The sequence below is a fragment of the Mobula birostris genome, chromosome 24, assembly GCF_030028105.1.
Source record: "Mobula birostris isolate sMobBir1 chromosome 24, sMobBir1.hap1, whole genome shotgun sequence".
NCBI lineage: Eukaryota > Metazoa > Chordata > Chondrichthyes > Myliobatiformes > Myliobatidae > Mobula > Mobula birostris.
The window spans coordinates 52,157,752-52,184,769 of record NC_092393.1 but is presented as its reverse complement, the minus strand read 5'-3'; the positions used below and the strand labels follow the sequence as shown (position 1 = coordinate 52,184,769).

Sequence of the window (27,018 nt, the reverse complement as noted above, 5' to 3'; positions counted from 1 at the left end):
TTGTATTCGCCATTTCCACCCTGGGAAGATGTCTCTGGCTATCCACTCAATTTATACCTCTTGTCATCTTATACATCTCAATCATGCCTCCTCTCTTCCTCCTTCGCTCCAAAGAGAAAAGCCCTAGCTTGCTCAATCTATCTTCGTAAGACATGCCCTCTAATCCATGCAGCAACCTGGCAAATCTCCTCTGTGCACTCTCTAACGCTTCCACATGCTTCCTACAATAAAACAATCAGAGCTGAACACAGTGTTCAGAGTGTGGTCTAACCAGGGTTTCATAGTGCTGCAACATTACCTCACAGCTCTTAACATAGAACATAGAATAGTACAGCACAGTACAGGCCCTTTGGCCCACAATGTTGTGCCGACCCTCAAACCCTGCCTCCCATATAAGCCCCCACCTTAAATTCCTCCATATATCTTTCCAGTAGTCTCTTAAACTTCACAAGTGTATCTGCCTCCACCACTGACTCAGGCAGTGCATTCCACGCACCAACCAGTCTCTGAGTAAAAAACTAATATCTAATATCCCCTTTGAACTTTTCACCCCTTACCTTAAAGCCATGTCCTCTTGTATTGAGCAGTGGTGCCCTGGGGAAGAGGTGCTGGCTATCCACTCTATCTATTCCTCTTATTATCTTGTACACCTCTATCATGTCTCCTCTCATCCTCCTTCTGTCCAAAGAGTAAAGTCCTAGCTCCCTTAATCTCTGATCATAATTCATACTCTCTAAACCAGGCAGCATCCTGGTAAATCTCCTCTGTACCCTTTCCAATGCTTCCACATCCTTCTATAGTGAGGTGACCAGAACTGGACACAGTACTCCAAGTGTGACCTAACCAGAGTTTAATAGAGCTGCATCATTACATTGCAACTCTTAAACTCTATCCCTCGATTTATGAAAGCTAACACCCCATAAGCTTTCTTAACTACCCTATCCACCTGAACTCAAACTCAAAACTCAAACTCTTGAACTTAGAGGGTTAATCTACACCTGACTATCAAATTCCCAAATATAACTGGTTAACAGTGAATATATATATAAAATGGTTAATTTTATAGCCTAATAAGGACAAATTAAAACATCTGTTCCAATATACTTAGCAGTTCTATTTGGGGATAAGGTACCAACAGACAACACTTGAAACACAGGCAGGTGTTTCAAATGAGGAAGTTTAGTTTTTGAGTCACAGCCAATGCTGAAATGTGAACCCAAATTGTATTTAGTATCAAGAAGCGAGGAAATGCCCTTGCAGCAATGTAATCTGAACCTTGTGTGAGAAAATATGACTTTATTTCTGTAGTTTTCAGACCACAGGCGTGGTATGAAGAATGCTAGAAGATTTCTTCATTTGTTATATTCTTGGAACAAACTGAAAAAAAAATGCAGAATGATTATATTATTAATGTTGGTGCCAAAATCCTTCCTTCAGTATTTGGATTTATTGTTCCTTACGGATATCAACGCTGTCACACTTTTCAAAGAACTACTTTCTTTTGCACAGCTCCAGCATCTATAAAAAATGCTGGAGTCAGATTGAATTCAAATTGAAATTCCTGAATGGATGGTTTTAAGATATCCAACTTCAAGAGCTATAACAAGTTGATTCATGTTATATTTCAATGCCAATTACAAAGGTGTGCGTCGGATAGTTCACCATTACCTTTTCTTTCAGCAGGTCCTTTGTTTCCAAGCCGTCCACATGCAGGAGGTTTTTAGCAACCCCAATACAGGGCAAGTCTACCAGGACACCCAAATGACAGGCAACACCAAATTCTGTTATTCAATAACAAAAAGGTAATAAATAACATAACTTTTTGTTTCAATTGTATGTTCAAGAATAATTAACTCTGCCATGGATGGTCCCAAGCCCGGCTGCAAAAGGAGGACGGTTAGTCATGGTGCTAGCAGCCCTCTCCTGTAAAAACCCAAAGCTACAGTAACACCAACAGAAGCTCCAAAGACCTCATCCCTGGACAAGGAGGGGTCTTCAGTGGGCTACACCTGGGGACAACTTGAAAGACTGGCCCAGGACAGAGGGCACTGGTGAGCTGCTGTTGGCGGCCAATGCCCCAGTGTAGGCTTAAGGAAGTAAGTGGACCTACATTTATACATGGTTAGCATATTAACCATTTGGAGTTATTTCATTAGGAGTTGAGGAGATTTGGGCTGTCACCTAAAACACTTGAAAATTTCTGCAGATATACCGTGGAGAGCATCCTGACTGACTGCGTCACCATCTGGTAAGAGATGGCTACTGCACAGGACTGAAAGAAGCTACAGAAAGTTGTAAAAGTAGTCAGCTGCATCTTGAGTACTAGCCTCCGTAGTACCCAAGACATCTTCAAGGAGCAGTGCCGCAGAAAGATGGCATCTATCATTAAGGATCGCCATTACTCAGGACATGCCCTATTCGCATTGTTACAGAAGCCTGAAGACACTCAACAATTCAGGAACAGCTTCTTTCCCTCTACCATACGATTCCTAAATGGACATTCAACCCATAAACACAACCTATTTTCCTCTCTTTTTGCACTATATATTTTTGCATATATTCTTAATGTAATTTATAGCAATTATGATATATTGCACTGTAATGTTGACGCAAAACAACCAATTTTACGATAATCAATCTGATTCTGATTCAGTACAAGTTCTTTGAAAGAGATATACAATATATTTCACCCTCCCCGCCCCATATTAAGTATTTCCTTGAAGTCTTTCTCCAATGCCCCACTGAATCTTCTTCCAGCATGATTTCATGCATTGCTTCTCAGTTTTTAAAACAAAACAGAGGAACGGCGCATGCTTTTTGCCTCTTTTCCTTAAATCCATGTCTAGTTCCTGCCCATTTTGTCCCTTTTCCTTAAATCCGTGTCTAGTTCCTGCCCAATTTGTCCTTTTCCTTAAATCTGTGTCTTGTTCTTGCCATTTGGCCCTTTTCCTCAAACTGTGTCTAGTTCCTGACCACTCGACCTCTGGAGAAACTTTCATTTTGTTCACTAACACAATCCTTCACACATTGAACACTTTTGATAAGTTCCACCTTCAGCCTCTCTGCTCAAAGGAGAACTGCGGTTCCCCCATACTGATGACATCATAACTCCCTGCTACAGTTCTGATAAATCTTCTTTGCTGCTCATCCTAATCTGCAGTGTTTAGAATGGAATGCTATATTCCATCTGGGATTTGAACAAAAAACTTAGCATACAAAGCCAAGAGAGGCTTATTGTGCATCTATTTAACCCCACAGGATCCTAAGGGGTTTTTAAACAATCTTCCCATTATTCTATCCTCACTAAAGAATTATGTACATCCATATCAGCTGCACCCATTTTTGCATCGTTTAGTTCACACAGTCTTTCCCCAATGGTACCAAAATGCTATCAATGTGTCTCCAAGTTGCCAATAGCAGATCAGCAAATCGTGCCATTCTAAGTCTTGATCAGAATATTAAAATGACTCATTTCATTAAGAGGAAGAAGAGGACAAGTAAAGTTGTTTCTTTTTGTGTTTAAGGTAACTGCCATCGGAGAATCAGCCGTGGGATTAGCAAGCACATCCATTAAAAACCCAGAGCCACAAAAATGCCAACAGAAGTGAGGAAGACCTCATCCCTGGGGGAGGAAGTAACTTCGATGGGCTACGGCCTGGGGACAACTTGAAAGACTGGGCCAGGACAAAAGACTCTGGCAAGCTGCTGTCTGCGGCCTATGCCCCAGTAGGGGTGATGTCTTAAGTAAGTATTTAAGGTGAGTGGATGCACACAGCAGCAGGGAGGGTCGCTATGACCTTCCATTTTCAATCAAAACAGTGTTATAGAAATGCAGAGTGGTTCTGACTTTTGCAAGCAGATGAAAATCCACACGCATTTTTCATTTCCAAGTACAATCACTTTATGTGGGGGAGAAAACAATCCTTCAAAACTGTTCACTGACTGTTCAAAGTAACAGTAAATCTTAGCAGTCCTATGGAGATCCACTACCTGAAATTGAACTGAATTTAAGAAAACTTGGGCATTGAAACAGCTTGCAACTGGAATTTTAATGTTAATAATGTTTAAAAAGGAGAAACTACACTGATCATGTATGTTCATTAAACCTAATCGAGTCATTCAGGGGACGGCAATACGATCTACATACTGGTAACGTTTAAGGTCGAAGACCTTTCCTCAGAACTGAAAGTAAAACCATGATCCTCTCATATCCCTTTTGCCAATCAACTGTCCAGCTCTTGGCTCCATCCCTCCCCCTCCTGTCTTCTCCTATCATTTCGGATCCCCCCCTCCCCCTCCCACTTTCAAATCCCTTACTAGCTCTTCCTTCAGTTAGTCCTGACGAAGGGTCTCGGCCCAAAACGTCAACTGTACCTCTTCCTAGAGATGCTGCCTGGCCTGCTGCGTTCCACCAGCAACTTTGATGTGTGTTGCTTAAAACAAAACTAATTCAGTTGCAGAGAGCATGGGAGAAGGATGGATTGGGCAAAGGGAATATCTCTGATAGGGCTAGGCATGTCTCGCCACAGCGATTTTGCTGTGTATGCAGGGAGGGTTGAGGTTCTCTGACCCTCACCTTTCACACAACCAGCCCGTAAAAAGTCCAAATCTTTTCAAATGCTTGTAATTTTTGTCCCTAAGAACCTCACTTACCACAGATTTAAGCTCTCTAGCTTATAGTTTCTGGTTAGTTCCTATTGCCCTGCTTAAATACAGGAACAAAATTGGCTGTTCTCTGGTTTTCTGGCACCTTGCTCATTGTGAAGAGGACAGAAAGATCTCTGTTAAGTCCCCGGCAATTTCCTCCCTTTCTTCCCTCAGTTTCCTGGGATAGATTAATGATTATTTAAAATTTTTAAAAAACCCACTGAAATTGATTGAATACCAGTATGCAGCAGCTAATGAAAGCAGGTAAATGAGCTAGGCAAAAATATTTTATTAATTTTTTAATTAATGTACTAATACTTCATACTTTAGATACACTTGAGTGCAACAGGTTCTAGCATGTTCATTTTTAAAATCAGCCAACTGCCTGTGTGAAGTAAATGTTAGTGCTTAAATTTGTTTAAAATAAAAATAAGTTTCTAATCACTAAAGAGCTAAAGTTGTAGCTATCATGAATTATTGTACAATAGATTGCAAATAAATAAGAACTAAGAAGTGAACGTACCTCTGTGATGTAATATTCCATTTCCATCTGCAAAAATGACCTGGAATATTAATAATGTAGATTAAATATAATTATCGGGCACTTCTGCAGTTTTATATTAATATCTGTTAAAAGATCTACAAGAAAAAAAGTTAGAAACAAAATTAGCATAAAAGTATACTGAAAAGTTACCAGAATTCATGCTGCACATTTCATCTACTATTAGTCATTTTAAACAGTTCATTTCTCTCTTTAATTGCCACTATAAAACATTTTCTTTTCTAAAATCATTTGATCACAAATGAGAACTTTATTAAACATTATTGAATGTAATTGACCTGAAATAATACCTGTTCCTCTCTTGACAAATGCTACCCGACTTGCTGAATACTTCCAGAATCCCACATTGTTTTTTGAACCATGAAAGGAAATCTTTGTGACTATATAGTAATGTATGCAATATTAATGTTCCCATGAGATATACTAATAAAAGTAGCTTGTTAATAGTGTGGGCCCTCTTCAATGGATACAGTAAACCTTCAGGTCTTGTCAGGTAATCAATAGCAACCTGTCACAAATCATTTTTTACAACTTCAAACAGCATCATAAAACATCCACATCAAAAAATAGAATGAGAACAGCAGAGCATCAGTTGAAAGAGACTTTGAAACATAATTCTGCTTTATATTTTGTATTAATTATGGCATATACTTCTGGAGATTTTAAGGCACTATCCCAATTTCAGGGTGTATGTGACATTCTTGAGCCACTACGTGTTACAATAACTCTTCAATGATCCAATGCTTTCCAACTCAGTTTTCTTTTTCTAAAAATTTTTTTCCTTACAGTTAAAGCTGATCTCAGAATTTCATTTTAATGTAATCCCTTTGATCATTTAATTGCTGATGAGTCCATTTCCTTCCAGCAAGTTAAAATAGAAGCAGCTTTAGCTTGATGCATCCTGCATGCCCCCAATCAATGCTGAAAGTTCAAAACAAATTTATTATCAAAGTATATATATATATATGTCACCATGTACAATCCTGAGATTCACTTTCTTGTGAGCATACGTAATAAATCCAAAATAGAATAATAACCATAATAGAATCAATGAAAGACGGTACCGTCATGGGTGTTCAACCAGAGTGCAAAAGACAACAAACTGCAAACACAAATAGAAAGAAATAATAATAATAATAAATAAATATTGAAGACATGAGATGAAGAGTCCTTGAGAGTGAGTCCATAGGTTGTAGGACCATTTCATTGATAGGGCAACTGAAGTTATCCCCTTTGGTTCAAGAGCCTGATGGTTGGGGGATAATGACTGTTCCTGAACCTGGTGGTGTGCATCTTGAGGCTCCTGTACCTTTTTGCAGATGGCAAGAAGAAGCGTGTCCTGTGTGGTGGGGGTCCCTGATGATGGATGCTGTATTCCTGAGACAATGCTTCGTAGAGATGTGCTCAGTGGTGGGGATGGCTTTATCCATCACGGACTGGGCTGTATCCACTACTATTTGTAGGATTTTCTGTTCAAGGGCATCATGTTTCCATAGCAGGCTGTGATGCAGTCAGTCAATACTCTGCAACACACAGCTATAGAAGTTTGTCAAAGTTTTAGATGTCATGTCGAATCTTCGCGAACTCCTAAGGAATCCTTGCCCAATTAAGGACATGTACCATTGTAACTTCGCTCACCTCAACACTGAACTGACTTCTCCACCTACAGACTCACTCTCGGGGACTCTGCAACTCGTGTTCTCAGTATTATTTATTTACTTTTTTTGCATGATTTGTCTTCTATTGCATGTTGGTTGTTTGTCAGTTTTTGCTTATGTACAATTTTTAAATAAATTCTAATGTATTTCTTTATTTCCCTGTAAACATCTGCAAGAAAATGAATCTCTAGGTAGTATATGGTAATGTAATTTGATATTTAAATTAGAGATACAGCATGGTAATAGACCCCTCCAGCCCAAATTTCTGCACCACCCAATTGCACCCATGTGACCAAATCACCTAATAACCTGTAAGTCTTCGGAACGTGGGAGGGAACTGGAGCACCCAGAGGATACCCATGCAGTCAATGGGGAGAACGTACAAACTCCTTGCAAACAGCGGCAGTAACTGAACCCTGGCCGTTGACTCTGTAATAATGTTAGGCAATCTGCTATGTTACCGTGAAGCCTCTGTATAAAGCACATATTTGTACTTTGGTAATACATTTACTTTGAAATTAATTTTGAAATCAAAACTGCTTTTAAAATGCAAACAGAGATAGCTTTCAAATTTTACCATATGCTAGGAATTCTCTAAACTCAACTTTTAGTTATAATATGATGTGCCATTTTGTAAGGACAATATCAAATTAGTGAAATCTAGTAAGTGGCAGTGTAAACAATAGCTATCAAAATGACTTTCCCAATGGATTTCAAAAGGTAAAGGTAAGACTGTTAGCTATTTTAAATCTTTTGTAACTTGTATGTGATTCAAAGTAAAATTATTAAAATTGGGTTGGTTTAATGCTTTAGAAATTCTATTCTGATTGTGGTTACCACTCTGAGAAGCATTAAATGCAGCAGTTGTTTTAAAAAGGAAATTATATAACTTTGCTATTTTGGAACTATTGTGTTAAGGGGATCTGCTTCAGACAGTTCGATCAAGGATCACATTTCTAACAAGCTGATTTTACCTGAGGGAGAAGGCTCGGATCTTTGTGCTGCAGTCTTTTCACAGCTTCTTCCAAGAAAGGTGTCTCCCGAAAAGCCAAAAAGCCAGGGATATAAGGGGCAGTCAGACAAACCATTTGGCACTCTTCATAGACTACCTGAGCAGTACAAAGAAAAAACAAACTTGAAATGGCAACAATGAATATTGAATGTTTGAATAAATTTTTTTTAGATTAGATTATGAGGACACTCAGTCCTCGTTTATTGTCATTTAGAAATGCATGCATTAAAAAATGATACAATGTTCCTCCAGTATGATATCACAGAAACACAGGACAAACCAAGACTAAAACTGACAAACCACATAATTACAACATACAGTTACAACAGTGCAAAGCAATACTGTAATTTGATAAAGAGCAGACCATGGGCATGGTAAAAAAAAGTCTCAGGTTCTGATAGCCCCATCATCTCACGCAGACAGTAGAAGGGAGAAACTCTCTCTGCCATGAACCTCCAAGCGCCGCAAACTTGCCGATGCAGCACCCTGGAAGCACCTGACCACAGCCAACTCTCAGTCTGTCTGAAAACTTCGAACCTCCAACTAGCCCTCCGACACTGAGTACTGAGCAGCATCTCTGCCAAGCGCTTTGACCCTGCCCCAGCCACCGAGCAACAAGCAAAGCCGAGGACTCGGGGCCTTCCCCTCTGGAGATTCTCGATCGCACAGTAGCAATGGTAGCGAAACAGGCATTTCAGAAGTTTCACCAGATGTTCCTCCATGCTCTCACGTCTGCCTCCATCAAATCAGGATTGTGCATGGCACCCTACTTGACAGATAACAGATATTCATCACCGGAGTGGCCACTGCGCACTGCGTCGTGCCACCATCTTCTCCTCTCCTCTCCATGTGACTCTTCCTGCATTTTTGTTCACAACGTTCATAGAGGCACATGCACTTTAACAAAACAGTCTTAAAACATTGAATGTAGAATGAACAGTGAAAGTTCAAGGAGACATCTCTTCAACAAATAACAATCAATGCTGCTCGAATCAGAATCTGAAGCAAAATCAGGTTTATTATCACTGGCATACATCACGAAATCTGTTGTTTTGCAGCAGCAGTATAATACAATACATAATATTTACTATAAATTATAAAAAGAAATATATAAAAAAATAAATAAGCAGTGAAAAAGAGAACAAAAAATAGTGAGGTAGTGTTCATGAGGCCATTGTCTGCTTAGAAATCTGATGGCAGAGGGGAAGAAGCCATTCCTAAAACGTTGAGTGTGTGTCTTCAGACTGCTGTACCTCCACCGTGATGGTGGTAATGAGAAGATGGCACCTTCTAGGAGGTGGGTGCCCTTAATAATGAATGTCACCTCTTAGAGGCATTGCCTTTTGAAGATGTCCTTGACGATGGAGCTGGCTGAGTTTACAATCCTCTGCGGATTTTTCCATCCTGTGCAGTGGCCCCTCCATGCCAGACAGTGATACAACCAGTTAGAATGCTCTTCATGGAGCATCAATAGAAATTTGCTAGGGTCTTTAGTATCATACTGAATCTCCTCAAACTCTTATTGATATATAGCAACTGTAGTAGTATAAGTGTTAGCAGCAAAGGTTATTTGGAACTTTTAATTGTACTGTAGATATTTTCTTCACTGCTTTTCATGTAAAATTAATTATTTCAATGTCAAACACTAACTCCACGATTTCTTTCATCTGCATTACCCTGTAGAATACAGTATCTTTGAGGAATTTTAGTTAATTTGAGCATGGCCCCTCATGCAGGGAAATTCAGCGATTCACTTTCACGGAGTGCTGGTGTTTTTTCATTTCACAGTGCAGCGTCAGTGTACAATTTCCTTCATAAAACCTTCACTAAAGAGAGGATCATAATAAGAAACAGAAACTGTAAAGTATGTAAATGCAAAATAAAAGCAGAGAAAGCTTGATCAGTGAGCATCTGTAAAGTTCAAAGTCAATTTATTATCAAAGTACATGTATGTCACCACATAAAACCTTGAGATTCATTTACTTGCAGGCAATCACAGTAAATACAGAAACACAATGAAAAACAACACACAACATGGACAAACAACCAGTGTGCAAAAGCAACAAAATGTGCAAATACAAAAAGAGGGAAAGAAGATCGTAAATATCGAGAATATGAGTTGTAGAGTCCTTGAAAGTGAGCCCTTAGGTTGTGGAAACATTGCAACATAGCACTGACTGAAGTTGAGTGAGGTTATCCCTTCTGGTTCTAGAACCTGATGGTTGAGGGGGAAAAAATCTCTTCCTGAACCTGATGGTGTGGGTCCTGAGGCGCCTGTACCTCCTTCCTGACGGCAGCAGCAAGAAGAGAGCATGCCTGGATGGTGAATTCTTCAATGAAATGTCACAGCTTATCTTTTCTCTTTTAACTCTCTTTTTTTTTGGTTTTCAGTTAATTATTAAGTGTAATTAAAAAAGGTGATTATGCTGCCTAGGCAATATAGAAATATGTGGTAGATGTTTGCAATATGATTCTGCTCAGAATTTTAACAATGGCTGGAATAAATAGCACGATAAATTTTTTGAAATGAACTACTTTGAAACTAAAACCAGTGCCTATTCTATACTTACTCACTCCTTAAATCCAAATGAACAGTATCCAACGAGACCAGTGAAGGAAGAAAACGCTGAGAAGATATAAATTGTTCCTGCATTTCTAAAATTTGTTGCCACCTACTGCTGGCTTAGATGTAACTGCAGATTTCAAAAGGGACGAAAGAAAATGGAGATGTTTTATATTAACTCGATAGGATTCCTATGTTAGCAACCTCAGTGGCATATGCTCATACTACTGGTCTCTGAGAAGCAGCACGCGATTTGATCTAAAATACCATATCACAGACAGAAGCAACCAGCCTCAAAGTTTAAATTTCAAAATAAATTTTATTATCAGAATGCATATGTGTCACCACATACAACCCTAAGATTCATTTTTCTGCAGGTATATTCAGCAAATCTATAGAATAGTTACTATAACTGGATCAATGAAGGTCAAGTAGAGTGCAGAAGACAGCAAACAGTGTAAATGCAAGTAAAAATAGCAATAAATGAGAAGATGAAATAACAAGATTAAGAATCCTTAAAGTGAGATCATTGGTTTATGAACGTCTCAATGGATGGGCAAGTGAGTGTAGTTATCCCCTTCTGTTCAAGAGCCTGATGGTTGAAGGGTAGTTGGTTAGCATTCGTCTGTCTCGAAGGACAATGGGTGATGATGATCATTATCACAAGCCTGGCCGGAAGGTATGCAGATCCTGAGGTCCTCAGGGGTAGTACCTGTTCTTGAACATGGTGGTGTGAGCCCGGAGGCTCTTGTACCTTTTACCCCCTGGCAGCAGAGAGAAAAGAACACGGCCTGCATGGTAAGGATCTCTGATGCTTTCCTATGACAGCATTTCATGTAAATGTGTTCAGCGGTCGGGAGGGCTTTACCTGTGATGTACTGAGCTGAATCCAGAACCTTTTGTAGGATCTTCTGTTCAAAGGCTAGTCAATACACTCTCCACAACACTACAGCCTCCGCTCTGTCTCGCACCTTATCATTTACATTCACTGCACTCTTTCGGTAGCTTTTACACTTCATTCTTTATAGTTATTGTTTTATCTTATTCTAGCTTGATGCACCGTGTAATGTTTTGATCAGTATTAACAGTATACAAGACCAGCTTTTCACTGCATCTTGGTAACTTCTGACAAAATATAAACCAATACTAGCACATGTACTTATACGATTACTACAAACAGGTCAACTTATTACATAAAAATAAGAAAAGCAGCCGATTCTGAAATGAACAAAAAATGCTGGAAAGACTAGGGCCTCTTTAACCTGAAAAGCTTACGTTGTTTCTCTTTCTACAGATACTTTATTCTGCTTTATTTTCTGAGTCTTTCTCATGAAAAATCACATTTTGAGAACTTGTTTCTAAAATGTTTGATTCATCGTTTTTCATCCTGATTTATAGCTAGCCAAGAGTATTTCTCATCTTCTCCCTTTCCAGTTATCTCAGAATTATGTGTACAGTCGGAATTAATTCCTTCCATCTAATAGTGAAGAGAAAAACATCTGTACGGTCCAATGACCCTCTTTAATTAATTTATCATGTAATATTTTCTGATACTTAGATGGTGAAAATTAGCTTGGATACCACATGCCTTTGTATTGGAAAAGCTAAATATGTTAGAGCAATCTCTTGTGAATTATTAATTTTTTCTGCAAATAATTCCAATGAGCTATAGAGCTGATGTTAGAAACATCTTCCCAGAATGACGGCTCCTACTGGGATTAAATATATGTCCCACTTGCATGCTCTCCCCAGTTCGCCTACCAGCCCCGACTAGGAGTTGAGGATGCCATTGTCTACCTGCTGAACCGTGTCTACGCCCACCTGGACAAGCCAGCGAGCACTGTGAGGGTCATGTTTTTTGACTTCTCCAGTGCGTTCAACACCATCCGCCCTGCTCTGCTGGGGAGAAGCTGACAGCGATGCAGGTGGATGCTCCCCTGGTATTATGGATTCTTGAATACCTGACTGGCAGACCACAGTACGTGTGCTTGCAACACTGTGTGTCCGACATAGTGATCAGCAGCACTGGGGCTCCACAGGGGACTGTCTTGTCTCCCTTTCTCTTCACCATTTATACCTCGGACTTCAACTACTGCACAGAATCTTGTCATCTTCAGAAGTTTTCGGATGACTCTGCCATAGTTGGATGCATCAGCAAGGGAGATGAGGCTGAGTACAGGGCTACAGTAGGAAACTTTGTCACATGGTGTGAGCAGAATTATCTGCAGCTTAATGTGAAAAAGACTAAGGAGCTGGTGGTAGGCCTGAAAAGACTAAGGAGCTGGTGGTAGACCTGAGGAGAGCTAAGGTACCGGTGACCCCTGTTTCCATCCAGGGGGTCAGTGTGGACATGGTGGAGGATTACGAATACCTGGGGATACGAATTGACAATAAACTGGACTGGTCAGAGAACACTGAGGCTGTCTACAAGAAGGGTCAGAGTCGTCTCTATTTCCTGAGGAGACTGAGGTCCTTTAACATCTGCCGGACAATGCTGAGGATGTTCTACGAGTCTGTGGTGGCCAGTGCTATCATGTTTGCTGTTGTGTGCTGGGGCAGCAGGCTGAGGGTGGCAGACACCAACAGAATCAACAAACTCATTCGTAAGGCCAGTGATGTTGTGGGGATGGAACTGGGCTCTCTCACGGTGGTGTCTGAAAAGAGGATGCTGTCTAAGTTGCATGCCATCTTAGTCAATGTCTCCCATCCACTACAAAATGTACTGGGTGGCCACAGGAGTACATTCAGCCGAGACTCATTCCACCGAGATGCAGCACAGAGCATCATAGGAAGTCATTCCTGCCTGTGGCCATCAAACTTTACAACTCCTCCCTTGGAGGGTCAGACACCCTGAGCCAATAGGCTGGTCCTGGACTTAATTCATAATTTACTGACATATTTTACATATTACTATTTAACTATTTCTGGTTTTATTACTATTTATTATTTATGGTGCAACTGTAACGAAAACCAATTTCCCCCGGGATCAATAAAGTATGACTATGACTACTATGACTAATTATTAATCTCATCACTCACGTCTGTAAAGCTTTCAGTCTTTCCAATATTTAAACAGTTATTTTTGAACAATAAATTGTTGTTGTAGTGGTGTGTACTTGTGTTCTTTTGTAGTTGTAAGAACAACTCACAAGACGTTTAAAGTAATATCATTAATTTTCCATACACAGTTAATGTACAGCACAATTGTCTACCTTAGCTGGCGGATGGTGTAGTGGCATCAGCACCGGACTTATAGGCGAATGGTACCAGGTTCGAATCCAGCCAGCTCCTTGCACGCTTTCCATCCGTGTTGGGTTGAGCGTCGAGCTAGCAACTCGGCCTCATAAAAAGCAGCCAAAATGCTGAAGGAACAGCAAGGTTGCCACCCAATGCTCCACGAAGTGCAGAGAGGAACAGCAAACAATTGTCTACCATGCAAACTGATCCAGCTTAAAGAGCAGGTTATTTCGGTGGCTACTCCAGGATTAGAATAAACCTACCCCATGATTATTCAGATGGTAGAGATGCCTGAAACAAACTAATTCCAATCTTAATTTATCAATCCAAATATTTCATCTTGTGGACCAATCAAAGGCAAAATATTCATTACCTTAATATCTAGAGTCCTAGTGCTATTCCAACTAACAAACCATAAGAAAGGATTGCAGATTCAATAGGTAGAGCTAACTATATAATTGTTGACACAGCAAGATTCTGATTGGCTGAATGCTAACAGTATGGATCAAGATGACAGGTTGCTGTAGCAAATTAACAATGCAGGATGTTCTGATCAATGTTGTTCTAAAGGCTCAGTACTGAGGTACTGATGTTCCAGAGTTGTAACTCTGCCTGGAAAACCTTAATGTGGAGGATATTTCCAGAGTTTGAAAGGGAAACATAAGCTTCTCTGGTCAATGTGCAATTGTTCAAACTCAGTGGACTTACCACATCTTCACATACTGTACCTCTCAGTAGCAGATAGATGAGGGATTAATGGCTAGTGATTCTAGCTAATGGTTAAACTATCACTCAGCTACCATGATCATCTTATTTTGCTCACTTCTGTTAAGTCATTCAGCATCAAGGATGAACTTTATTTGCCATAGACATTTACATGCATTCCGAATTTGCTGTGGTGTGCTGGACAGAGTTCGGCATGCGACAAAAACACAGTTTTCAACAGTAATAAGAATAAAGGAATTATATACAAAATAAATGTAGCAGTTAAAATATGGATATGGAATAAAATGTGCATAAATACATTTATGTACTTACAATGTACATGTTATAAAAAGTGGTTTAAAGTGTTTACAGTGCAATGCAGTGACTGAGGTGATAGATTGGGGAGGGGAGAGTGGGGATGGCTTATTAGAATAATTGATCAGATTAACTACCTGAAGGAACTTTTAAATTGGCATGAAGATTTTGTTTTAATAGCCAAACCAGACAGTAACACAGTCCAATCAGATCAGCAGAGCACTCAAAATATGCCAATTGCTAAGGTATCCTTCTACACAAAATTATATAAAAGGTAAATGCGATAATCAGAAGTAAAATCTAGGTAAATAATGTTATACTGCACTTTATTAACTGAAGTGGATCCAGCTTCTTTTTTTTTTGTTCATTGTAGTTGCTCTGACTGGATCTGTGCACGCTGCCTTCCCATTGCTACCCAGGCTCTGACCTACAACATTCTGGAGCTTTCATCAAAGTTCAAAGAAAATATATTATCAAAGTACATATACTTGGGCACCACAGTACCACAGCTGGGGACGTTCCAGAGTTTAGAGTTCAATTCTGGCGCTGTTCTGTGAGGAGTCTCTGTCCTCCTCCCTGTGGAATGCGTGGGTTTTCCCTGGGTGCCCTGGTTTCCTCCCACAGTCCAAAGAAGTGCCAGGTAGGTTAAATGGTCATTATAAATTGTCCTGTGATTAGCTTGGGGTTAATTGGGGCTCTGGGGTTGATGGAGTGGCGTGGCTCGAAGTCTGGAAGGATCTACTCCGCACTGTATCGCTACATGCATCATCATATACTACCCTGAGATACATTTTCTTGTAGGCATTCAAAGTAGAACAAATAGAATCAATGAAAAACTACACACAAAAATTCACAAACAATCAAAATGCAAAAGAAGACAAACAAGTAAATAACACTGAGTGTAAATACTAAATAATTAACATTGAGAAACATAGAAAACCTACAGCACAATACAGGCCCTTCGGCCCACAAAGCTGTGCCAAACATGTTCTTACCTTAGAAATTACCCAGGCTTACCCATAGCCCTCTATTTTTCTAAGAACATGAGTTGTAGAGTCCTTGAAAGTGAGCTAGTACATTGTGGAATCAGTTCACTGCTGAGGTGAGTGAAGTCATCCATGCTGGTTCAGGAGCAATGTTCCCTCTAATTTTTGGTAGTCAGTATGCGCAAAACTCTTATGTTGTGCAAATATTTTTCCTGTGACAAAGGTATGTGCGCGCTGAATGCACACATGGCACATTTTATGTAGGTTTACAAAATATTTGACATAAAACTGCACAGAATAACAACAAAATATTTTTTCTGTCTCCTGTCTTTGGCATTTACCCATTCTTTGTAAATCTATCTAGACTAATAGAACTTCCATCCAATTGATAGCTTTTGATTCTCATTAACATATCCAAATGACATTCACCTAGACGGTTTCTCAGCTTGGTTTTGAGTTGATTCATCAGGCTAAAACCTCGCTCACAGTCCGCACTAGGTACAAGAAAGGTTCCCCCAATGTCCATCAACTGTGCAAGGTCGCAAAACTGTTCATTTTGAAGTACAAATGCCACCATTTGAGCAAAGTTTGAAATCAGTTTGGATTTAATTTTTTCTTGCATGGAAAATTTGAAATCATTAAACTGTCTAACTATTACAGTATTTTCAGCTAGAAAATCATGATATATTAGACATAAGGCATTAACTTGTTCATCGCCAAATGTGAAGTCACAATCTGCAATTGCAGAGAAATCAGAAGCTGACCATTCTTGTACCTCAACTTTGACCTCCTCTGGGTTTGATTGATTTCGCTCTTGCTCATCTGCACTCAACCGTAACATGTGTAGCACTCCTGTAACGGGTAATGACGGGTTCTGTTGCCTGAGCTTTTGTACACCGTCCAAATGCGATTTACTTGCCAAATGACGCTTCAAAAAGTCAAGTTTCCAAATATCATCCCACTTCTTTCCACTAGCAAATTCTCCAGCAACTTTCGCATCACGACAATACAAATAGATAATTTCAGTTTCCAAATCATACATTAATACATTAATATTTCTTTTGGCTGAACGTTCATGACCTCATGAGCTTTAGGTGCAGCAGTTTCTACTATTTTGTTAAGCCATTCAACTTTAAACAAACTTACAGTTCTTTTGCGCTTCACGCCCTTCGCTTCTTCTGAATTCGACATAGTGAATCAATATTTTTTTCAATAAAAACTTAGTAAACTATCTACAGGATTTGAAACAGATCTTTGTAAACTTTATGATATGAACACTGTCCGCCAAACATGGCTGCCACCGTGATGCAGCTGTACAAACTGGAACAGGAAAGGTGAGGTGATGTAAATTAGTGACGTGCATTGTGGTATTTGAAAAACTGACTAACTGGTTAACAGAAGCAGTTAGCTAAAAGATTATTTTCAATAAGTATAATATTAATTACTACATTATTTTAAGTAACTAACCTTTTGTGCGCACATTAATTTCCTTTGTGCACTGGTTGAAAAATGTGTGTGTGCACGCACACGCACACAGCTTAGAGGGAACTATGTTCAGGAGCCTGATGGTTCGAGGGTAAAAACTGTTCCTGAACCTGACAGTGTGGGACCTAAGGCTTCTGTACCTTGTTGGTCTTGTTGGTCACGTTAGTCACTTCCTCCCTTCCTCAAAACCATTTGCCTTCTCAGCTTTATCCAAACCTTCCAACCATCAGTTTCTCCTCCTGTGACAGGCATCGGCCAGCAACCTTGCCGTTTCTTTAGCATTTGTCTGTTTTTATTTTTACGAGCAACTCAATCGGGCACAAGATGGAAAGCATGCAAGAAGCCGGCTGAATTCGAACCTGGGACCACAAGCCTCGAAGTCCGGTGAGGATGCCACTGTTCTGCCAGCTGGCTAGTTGTGAAGAGCATGGGGTGCTTAAAGTGTTAAAAGCGCTGAAGAGGTGCAAGTTGCTGCTGCCACCGAGAATGGGACGGGCCTTTGCAATGAATGACAACACGTGACAGCTGGTGCATGGATCAATTACAACCTTCCCAGGTTTAATCCTTCATTTTACCTTGAGATCAGGATAACTGAGAACCACTAACGAAGCACAAGCATTAACTTCATCTTCCTTGATGAAAGATAGATCCACTCCTCCGACACGCTCTAACCCTTCAAAGCCGTCGTTGCTCTGCCAATCCTCGGTGTTGTAGTCAATCACATGCTTCTTTAGTTCTACCTGCTGGCTGCCAGAAGGAAATCAAAGTCAATATTTAAGCAACAAAGAAAAACATGTAAATAATTTATAATAATAAATTTAATCAAACGTCATAGATTCTGAACCTAGCAAAATTAGTGAGCCAATGATTGGACAAGCCAATACAGAGATCCTTTACTTGCATTTATTGTTCATGGGAATCCTCAGTATGGTACAATTACTCTACTTTAATCATTTGATTCTTGAACCAATCTGCACAATTCTAATCACTACCTCCGTACAGTGACACTTTGCACCACATTATTTTTAGTTCTAATTGTGCTCTTCCTTGTATAATTTACGTTTAGAAGCAGCACAGTAAAGGGCTAACCTTTTGAGATTAATTCTGACCCTTCCCTCCTATGTAATCGTCCATTTTTCTATCATCCATGTACCAATCTAAGAGTTTCCTAAATGCCTCTACCACCACCCCTGCCAGAGCGTCCCAAGGACCCACCTCTCTCTGTGTACAGAACTTACCTCTGACATCCTCCCCCCCCCCTTAATTTCTCCCAATCACTTTAAAATTATGCCCCTTGTATTAGCCGTTTCTGCTCTGGAGAAATCTCTGGCTATCCTCTTTGTCTAAGCCTCTTATCATCTTGTACACCTCTAACAGGTCAGCTCTCATCCCCCTTTACCCCAGAGAGAAAAGCCTCAGCTAACACAAGTTACCATCATAAGACAATTTAATGTATGTTTTTCTTGTGAATGTTGTGTCTCGTATGTCTCCTGCCTGTGATGCTGCAGGATTTAAGTTTCTCTTTGCATCTTTATGTACATGTACTTCCTTAGATAAGAAACTTGATCTGAGCTATCAGAAAGATGACTCTAAGACAAACACTGTGTCTTGCTCCTCATTACTTATTTAAAAAAAGTAGCCTTCATTCTGGCTTCTTCCCTCTTTCCTTCCAGTCCTGATTAAGGGTCTTGGCTTGAAACACACAGTGTTTATTCCTCTCCATAGACGCTGCCTGACCTGCTAAATTCCTCCTGTGCTTTGTGTGTTTTGGCCTACAGCATTGGTTGTGCTAAGTCTTCATTCAATTTTATTTTACCTTGTCTGCCCAGCACTATGGTTAACTCTTAACTCCTTGGGGAAAAAAAAGCCCAGAAAGCTATTCAGCTCACAAGACACTTGGGATTAACAATGAAGGCTGAATTTGTCAAGCACATCCACAGGCAACAAATAGAGAAAGTGTCAGTCTGTACTGTCAATAGCATCTCAGGTTCAAAGTCAATGTGATTCACCAAAGTGAAATACTCCAAGTCATAAACTCAAGAGATTCTGCGATGCTGTAAATTCAGAGCAACGCACACAAAATACTGGAGGAACTAAGCAAGTCAGGCAGCGTCTATGGAGAGAAATAAATAATCGACATTTTAGCCAAAACCCTTCATCAGGATGGATATCAGGTCTAACTTTTCTTGTGACTCTTTGTTCTTTGTAATTGTGGAATGTTGTCGTCTTGTGTTGCATGTCGTGCCAACGCACCACAGCAAATTCCTAATACATGTAAATGTTTATGGCGAGTAAGGTTGATCCTTGTTGGAGAGGAGCCGACTAGTGCTTAACAGTGGATTTGGCCAGTTCAGTATTTTTAAGTAAGGTCTTAAATCTAACGTAGAAAGCCACATACCAAATTTCTCTGCAGTCAATCAGGCAGGTGACACTTGGGCAACGAAGGAGAAGAAACAGAATTACAAAGGTGTAGCACAAAACCAAAAGTATAATCACAGAAAACAGCTTCTAATTTAGTAAACTCTGAAGTTGTCTGTTTTATGGCAAGAATAATGTGGGACAGAAGCCACAACACTGTGGTAAAAAGCCCTGGTTAGGCCACACCAGGAACTTTGATCATTCCTAGGCACCACATACATTTGAAAGATACATTAGCCTAGAGGAAATTCAGCGCAAATATTCAGATGAAATGCGGACTCCTACAGTTAAAACAAGAGAAGATTTAAATAAACTAGGGCTGCATTTGCTAGACTCTAGAGGTTTAAGGATGCCTGAGGCAATAATGGATTGGGATTAAGGAGCATTTATAGCACACCAAACCAAACTGGGGTTGTTGAAAGACAAGGTTTCAAATGATTTAGCAGCATGCGGTTGTCATAACTAACACAGATGCTTCAGAGCAAATAAAAATAAATAAAAGCAAAGAATGTGTAAAGCATTTGTTAATCTCAGAGTGGTAACATCTGCTGTTTAGTGTCTTTTCACTAAGATCAGTGCACCAGCCCTGGAGTGCACAGGCCTTTCTGGAACCTAACAAACAAAATCAGATCGGAATCAGGTTTATTATCACTGTTATATGTGGAGAAATGTGTTGCTTTGCCACAGCAGTACATAAAATATACTACAAATTACAATAATAAATAAATAGATAACTAAATAAATAAAGTGAATAGTGCAAAGAAAGTAAAAATACTAAATTATTGTTCATGAGTCATTGGACTGTTCAGAAATCTGAGGGCGGAAGGGAAGAAACTTTTCTAAAACCTTGTGTGTCTTGAGGCTCCTGTACCTCCACCTTGATGGTAGTAACAGGAAGAGAGCATGTCCTGGGTGATGGGGGTCCTTAATGAAGAATGCCACCTTTTTGAAGCATCGCCTTTCGAAGGTATCCTTGATGCTGGGGAGGTTAGTGTCCATGATGGAGCTGGATGAACTTCCAAACCTCCGAGCCTGTGCAGTGGCCCCTCCATGCCAGACGGTGATGCCACTAGTAGAACTCTCTCCGCAGCACACGTGTAGAAGTTTGCAAGAATCTTTGACGTACCAAACCTCCAGAAACTCTGAATGAAATACAGCCTCCAGCACGACGTACACCTCATATCTGCATATTACCTCATACCATATGTCTTCTGGCACTCTCTGTTAAACCAGGGTTGATCCACTGTTGAATGGAGAAGATGCCAGGCTATGAGATTATGCATTGTATGGCCTCTGTTTAGAACTGCCAGATCTATCTGAATCCAGCCCATTCAGCACAATGCTAGTGCCACACAGAATGACAGATTGGAATTGGTTTATTATTACCACATGTGAAAAGCTTGTCTTGCATACTGTTTATAGAGGTCAAATCAATACACTGCGCATTGAGCTGGAAAAAAATGTAAAGCAATACAGAATGGCAGAATGAAGTGTAAAAGCTATCGAAAGAGTGCAGTGCAGGTCAATGATAAAGTGCAAGGTTATAACGAGGTAGATTGTAAGGAAAGAGAATCCATCTTAATGACTAAGAGGTCTGTTCAAGTGTCTGATAACAGTGGGATAGAACAAAAGAGATTCTGGAGATGCTGCAAATCCAGAGTAACATACACAAAATGCTGGAGGAACTCAGCGTCTATGGAAAGGAATAAAGTCACTGAAACCTTTCATTAGGATGAAGCTATCCCTGAGCCTGGCAGTTTGTCTTTTCAGGTTTTCTCTTCGCTTCCGCCCAGTGGGAACAGGAGAAAAATTCACAATAAATTTATTATTAATGTACGTTTATGTCACCATATACAACCCAGAGATTCATTTTCTTGTGGGCATTCACAATAGAGCAAAGAAATACGACAGAATCAATTAAAAACAACACAAGTGACTGACGATCAATGTGCAACAGAAGAAAAACTGTGCAAATCTCTCCCTTTCTCTCTCCCACACATTGTCCACACTAATTTAGGAGGCTGATGGTTGTAGGATAATAACTGTTCCTGCACCTGATGGTGTGTGACCTAAGGGTCCTGATGGCAGCTGCATGAAGACAGCATGGCCTTAATGGTGGGAGTCCTTGATGATGGATGCTACTTTCTTCTGCCAGTGCTCCTTGTAGATAAGCTCGCTGGTGGGGAGGCCTTTTCCTGGGCTGTATCCACTTTTTGTCGGATGGCTTTTCTGTTCTTGGGCATTGGTGTTTCTATACCAGAGAATCTCTGGGGTGGGTGGGGTCTGTAATTAATCCACTCGCGCTATTGGGGCAGCGAGAAGTATGGACAGTGTAGATGGTGAACTATAGATAGTGGCCAGTAGACTCTTCACATGCATCTCGAACAGGTAAGGTGCTGAAATCAAGATCAACATCATCCCCCATGTTCATGCTTCCACAGATTCAAGTGGCAGGTACATCCTTCAAGACTCTTTCAGCTCCATCAGTACTTGTGCTGTTAGTCACTGGAGTCCTCCAACCAGTGGTGGCAGTATTGCGGGAACATTCTGGGTCGTTGCTAACTTTGAGAAATTCGTCAGCAGCTGAGGGCAGTAATTAGGAGGCTTCTCTGTCCACCTTTGACCTTGATGCACTGAGGCTACATGGGGTCCATAATCAACACTGAGTACCCCAAGGGCTACACCTCTATACCTGTGAACCACAAGACTTCTTTCCCTAATGGACATAGGCCTACCTTGATGGAGGCGTCCAGCATGTTGTCTGTAACCAGGGTTGCCAACTTTCTCACTCCCAAATAAGAGACAAAAGTAGCAGTCAAATACGGGACAGTGTTTACCCCGAAAAAGACTACCATGACCATGAAGCCTTGCGCAGGCACCTGTGTGCGCATGTGTGTGCGTGCCGATTTTTTTTCTGCAAATCAGTTTTGGCCTAATCTTCTCGATTCTGTTCAGTGAAACTATACTGTACATACATTATTTCTACTTCATATAGGCTGTGTGTTTATCATATCATTCCTGCTTTTACTATATGTTAGTGTTATTTGGTAGGTTTTATGTGTTATTTGGTATGATTTGGTAGGTTATTTTTGGGGTCTGGGAACACTCAAAAATTTTTCCCATATAATAGACATCCATTAGTCTTGTGAGACCATGGATTTGCGCCTTGGAAGGTTTCCGGGGCGCAGGCCTGGGCAAGGTTGTATGGAAGACCGGCAGTTGCCCATGCTGCAAGTCTCCCCTCTCCACGCCACCAATGTTGTCCAAGGGAAGGGCATTAGGACCCATACAGCTTGGCACAGGTGTCGTCCCAGAGCAATGTGTGGTTAAGTGTCTTGCTCAAGGACACACACGCTGCCTCAGCCAAGGCTCGAACTAGCGACCTTCAGATCACTAGACTGACGCTTACCACTTGGCCACGCGCCAACTTTCCCATATAAATTAATGGTAATTGCTTCTTTGCTTTACGCCATTTCGGCACGAAAGGTTTCATAGGAACGCTCTACCTCAGCGGCGGAAATACAGGACAAGGGCAGTCTCATATGGGACAAGCCAATTTAGCCCAATGTACAGGATGTCCCAGCTAATACAGGACAGCTGGCAACCCTATCTGTAACGTACGACTCTGAAGGACAGGAAGCTGGTGCTTAACAACTCCTTGTGATAGCTCTCTGAAAGCTAGTATGCAAATCTTATTTAAACAATTCACACAGGCCAGCACACATTCTTCAATATGAAGGTTAGGACCTGGAATAGCAAGACGCTCATGGACAAACCCAGCAGTGACAGACCCAAGGATCACTTTAGTAATGTAGCCCCGACACTCAAACAATGACAGCATTGCCCCGAGAGAGACAGGACAGAGAGGAAACAGGGCTCAGAGGGCTACAGATCGAAGTGGAGCGCGTATGCAAGCCCATTCATGCAACTCTGCACTTTATTCATTCAGGATCTGAGCTTCATTGACAGAACCAGAGCAGCACACACAAAATGCTGGGGGAATCTCAGCGGGTCAGGCAGCAGCTACGGAAATGAAAGCCAGTCGACGTTTCAGGCCGAGACCCTTCATCAGGACTGGAAAGGAAGGGGGAAGACGTCAAGATTAAAAAGCTGCGGGGATAAGGAGGAGGAGGATAGTTAGAAGGTGAAAGGTGAAGCCAGATGGGTGGGAAAGGTAAAGGGCTGGAGAGGAGAGTGGATCATAGGAGAAAGGGAAGGAGGAAGAGCACTAGGGGCGTCTGCAGAATGTCTTGTGTCATTGACAGAACCATTCTGTACTGCCTGTACCCAATGGCCCTACAGGAGGTGATGAGAGGCTCCCTACAGCTGGGTAGAGATTAGGTATTTGAAAATCCATGTGGTGCGACTGGAGTCACATACCATGCAGAATACTTAAAGATGGCAATTTTACCCCCACCCCCAAATGATCCTGGGAATTAAAGTATTAACATACCAGGAACATTTGATGGTTCTGGTCCTGTACTCGCTGGAGTTTAGAAGAATAAGGAGGGATCTCATTGAAACCTATTGAATATTGAAAAGCCCAGAATGGGGGGAGGATGTTTCCTATACTGGGAGAGTATAGAACCAGAGGACACAGCCTCAGAATAGAGGGATGTCCATTTAGAACAGAGATGAGGAGGAATTTGCTTAGCCAAAGGGTGGTGAATCTGTGGAATTCATTGGCAGAGACAGTTGTGGGTATACTTAGAGCAGAGGTTGATAGGTTTTTGATTAGTAAGGGTGTCAAAGGTGAGGGGCAAAGGCAGGTTTGAGAGGGATAATAAATCAACCACGATGGAATGGTGGAGCAGACTCGATGGGCTGAATGGCCTAATTCTGCTCCTATGTAAATAGTCTTATATTAATCAATGAAATGAATTTTTATGACAAAATGGTTGTCATTGTGGTCAACGTTACTAAGATAGATTGTTTTTTTTTAATCTCCCACAAATTCCAGGTTACTAACTGAATATAAATTGCATCCAGACCATCGTTCTGGTATTTTTAACTGCTATACTACCACAGTAACGGTGCTGTTCCCGTGGATATGGGAAAATTTACTGTGGAAGCTCGACTTTCAGGAAGAACTGGGAGCTGTTGCTTCCAGTTTGTTCGCACGCTCTTCCCAGCCAATATTCTCCATTAATTGGTGGTGTCTGTTTATTAAATTGTAAGGTCTAAAGTGCATCAGTTGAGTGGGGAAGGTCTAAAAGAATATGTGAGGACCAGGTATTTTTTCTAAACAGAGGGTGCTGTCAGTGGAAATGACAGAAGCAGAGACAAGAGCAATGTTTAAAAGACATTTAACCAGCCACATGCACAGGAAGGGTTGGAGGGATGATGGCCATCTGCAGGCTGGCAGGAACACAGCATTCTGGGAGATATAGTCCTTGCCCCTCACTACAGTTCCCAGAATGCACTGCGATCGAAGGCCCTCCCACCGGCCCTAGCTCTTGACGCTTTAAACAGACGTCTGCCGGTCGCCGTGTGCGATCTTAAGTGGGGAGGGGTATATTATTTTCTGTTCCGTGGCGTTTAAACGAAAGCGTTGCCTGTACCTCTCCCAGTCCCGGAGCAGCTGCTCGTCGTGATCCGGACCCCGCGGGGACGCCGACATCGAACCCGCACCCGTCCCGCGGCTGCCGCGGCGCGCATGCGCACCAGGCCCCGCGTGTCTCTTTCCGGGAGGTTGGGTTGTTGTTGGAACTTGTGATGCCCTCACTATAACTAGTTATTTACATGCACTGCAAACCACCGATTCTCCACATCAAACGGTCGAACCACCTTAAGAATAGTAAAACTTGCAACCACTCGAAAGCATGTCTTCAAAACAAGCCACATGAGTCCAAGTGGACCCCCTCTCATCCCCCCACCACCACAAAATCCACATCAGTCACTCTTCCCTTCAGCATCCTTTATAACCCATCCACTGACACTTTACACTTCATACCTCCACCCCACACCTCATGCCTATACTGACACAGTCTCTGTCCTGTGTTTGCACCTGCCCTGCGACTACCTCGACGAGTTCCTCTTGCCAAGAGTCCCTTTTGTCACTTTATTATTACCTATCTGTCACCTTAGGTACAGATATTCCTGCATTTAGTGTCTCTTATGTACTTAGGATCGGTCTATGTGTGTAGACTGATTCTAAGTGTCTTTCTATGTGTCTTCACCTAAACGTTAAAAAGACAGAGCACATGGCATTTAACTGCGACGAAGGTACTCTCAAGACCGTTGAGAATGATACCATTAAGAAAGTCTTTGACTACAAGTACCTCGGGTCAAGAATGATGAGTTCAGAGGAGGACATAAAGATACGGAAGGCACTGGCGTGGAGGTCTATGAACGACATGAAGGAAATCTGCAAGTTGAACCTGACCAGAGGGCTTAAAAAGAGGATTTTCATAACAGTCGTAGAGTCCATTCTCATGTACGGATGCGAGACGTGGACACTCACCAAGATTATGCGAAAGTCTCTAGATGGTTGCTATACACGAATGCTCCGGATGGCTCTTGACGTGAGTTGGCAACAGCACATGACGAACGTCGAGCTCTATGACGACCTACCGATGCTCTCCACTAAAATCGAGGCGAGAAGACTGCAACTAGCGGGGCGCTGTCTACACCACCCCGAGCTATCTGCCAGCCTAGTCATCGTATGGGAGCCCAAGCACGGGAGGATGAACCCTGGGCGCCCTCCCAAGACTATGGTCAACATGCTCCTAGAAGACAGCGGCGCGGCAAATGTAGATGAACTGCACACTGATGAGGGAGAGGGAGACGTGGAGAGTCCGTCATCGTGCCGGATGCCGGCCCCCTAGGCCTGAGTCGACGTAGTACTAGTAGTATGTGTATAGACTGATGTCAATATCTCTGAGGTCCTAATCTGGACGCAACATACTGATGCAGCTTCAAAGAAGACAAGACCCTGGCTATATTTCATTAGGAGTTTGAGGAGATCTGTCTGTCAACTAAAACACTCAAAAACTTCTACAAATGTACCGTGGAGAGCACTCTGACTGGCTGCATCACCACCTGGAAAGGGGAGGGGTCGCCTACTGCACAAGGTCAAAGTAAGTTGCAGAAACATGTAAAATTAGTCAGCTCCATCATGGGTACTAGCCTCCATAGTATCCAAGACATCTTCAAGGAGTGGTGCCTTAGGAAGGCAGCGTCCATCATTAAGGACCCCCATCACCCAGGACACGCCCTCTTCCCACTGTTACCATCAGGAAGGAGGTACAGAAGCCTGAAGGCACACACTCAGTGATTGAATCCATGAAACCTGTCTGACTATTATTTATCTTTTCCACTACTTATTTTAACTATTTAATAGGAAAGTAACTCAGGTTTTTCTCTATACTGTATTTATTTATCATGCTTTTCATTGTACTGTTGCCGTAAAGTTAACAAATTTCGCGACA

At 41.4% G+C, this 27,018-nt stretch overlaps 1 protein-coding gene across 9 annotated transcripts in view; it reads right to left on the bottom strand.

Annotated features, from left to right (window-relative positions):
* LOC140187120 (endonuclease V-like) overlaps positions 1-25,257 on the bottom strand; it is a 162,497-nt gene extending 137,240 nt beyond the window's left edge. For all 9 annotated transcript variants that reach the window (XR_011883002.1, XR_011883003.1, XR_011883004.1 and 6 more), the window contains exons 1-5: positions 25,150-25,257; positions 17,746-17,917; positions 7,842-7,976; positions 5,171-5,210; positions 1,669-1,781 (exon numbers count right to left, since the gene is read on the bottom strand). Coding sequence is in view for 6 of the 9 variants with exons in the window: in XM_072242085.1 (XP_072098186.1) it covers positions 1,669-1,781; positions 5,171-5,210; positions 7,842-7,976; positions 17,746-17,917; positions 25,150-25,208 (519 nt within the window). In the remaining 3 variants the exon portion in view is untranslated. The remainder of the gene's footprint in view (positions 1-1,668; positions 1,782-5,170; positions 5,211-7,841; positions 7,977-17,745; positions 17,918-25,149) is intronic.
* Between the last annotated feature and the right edge of the window lie 1,761 nt (positions 25,258-27,018).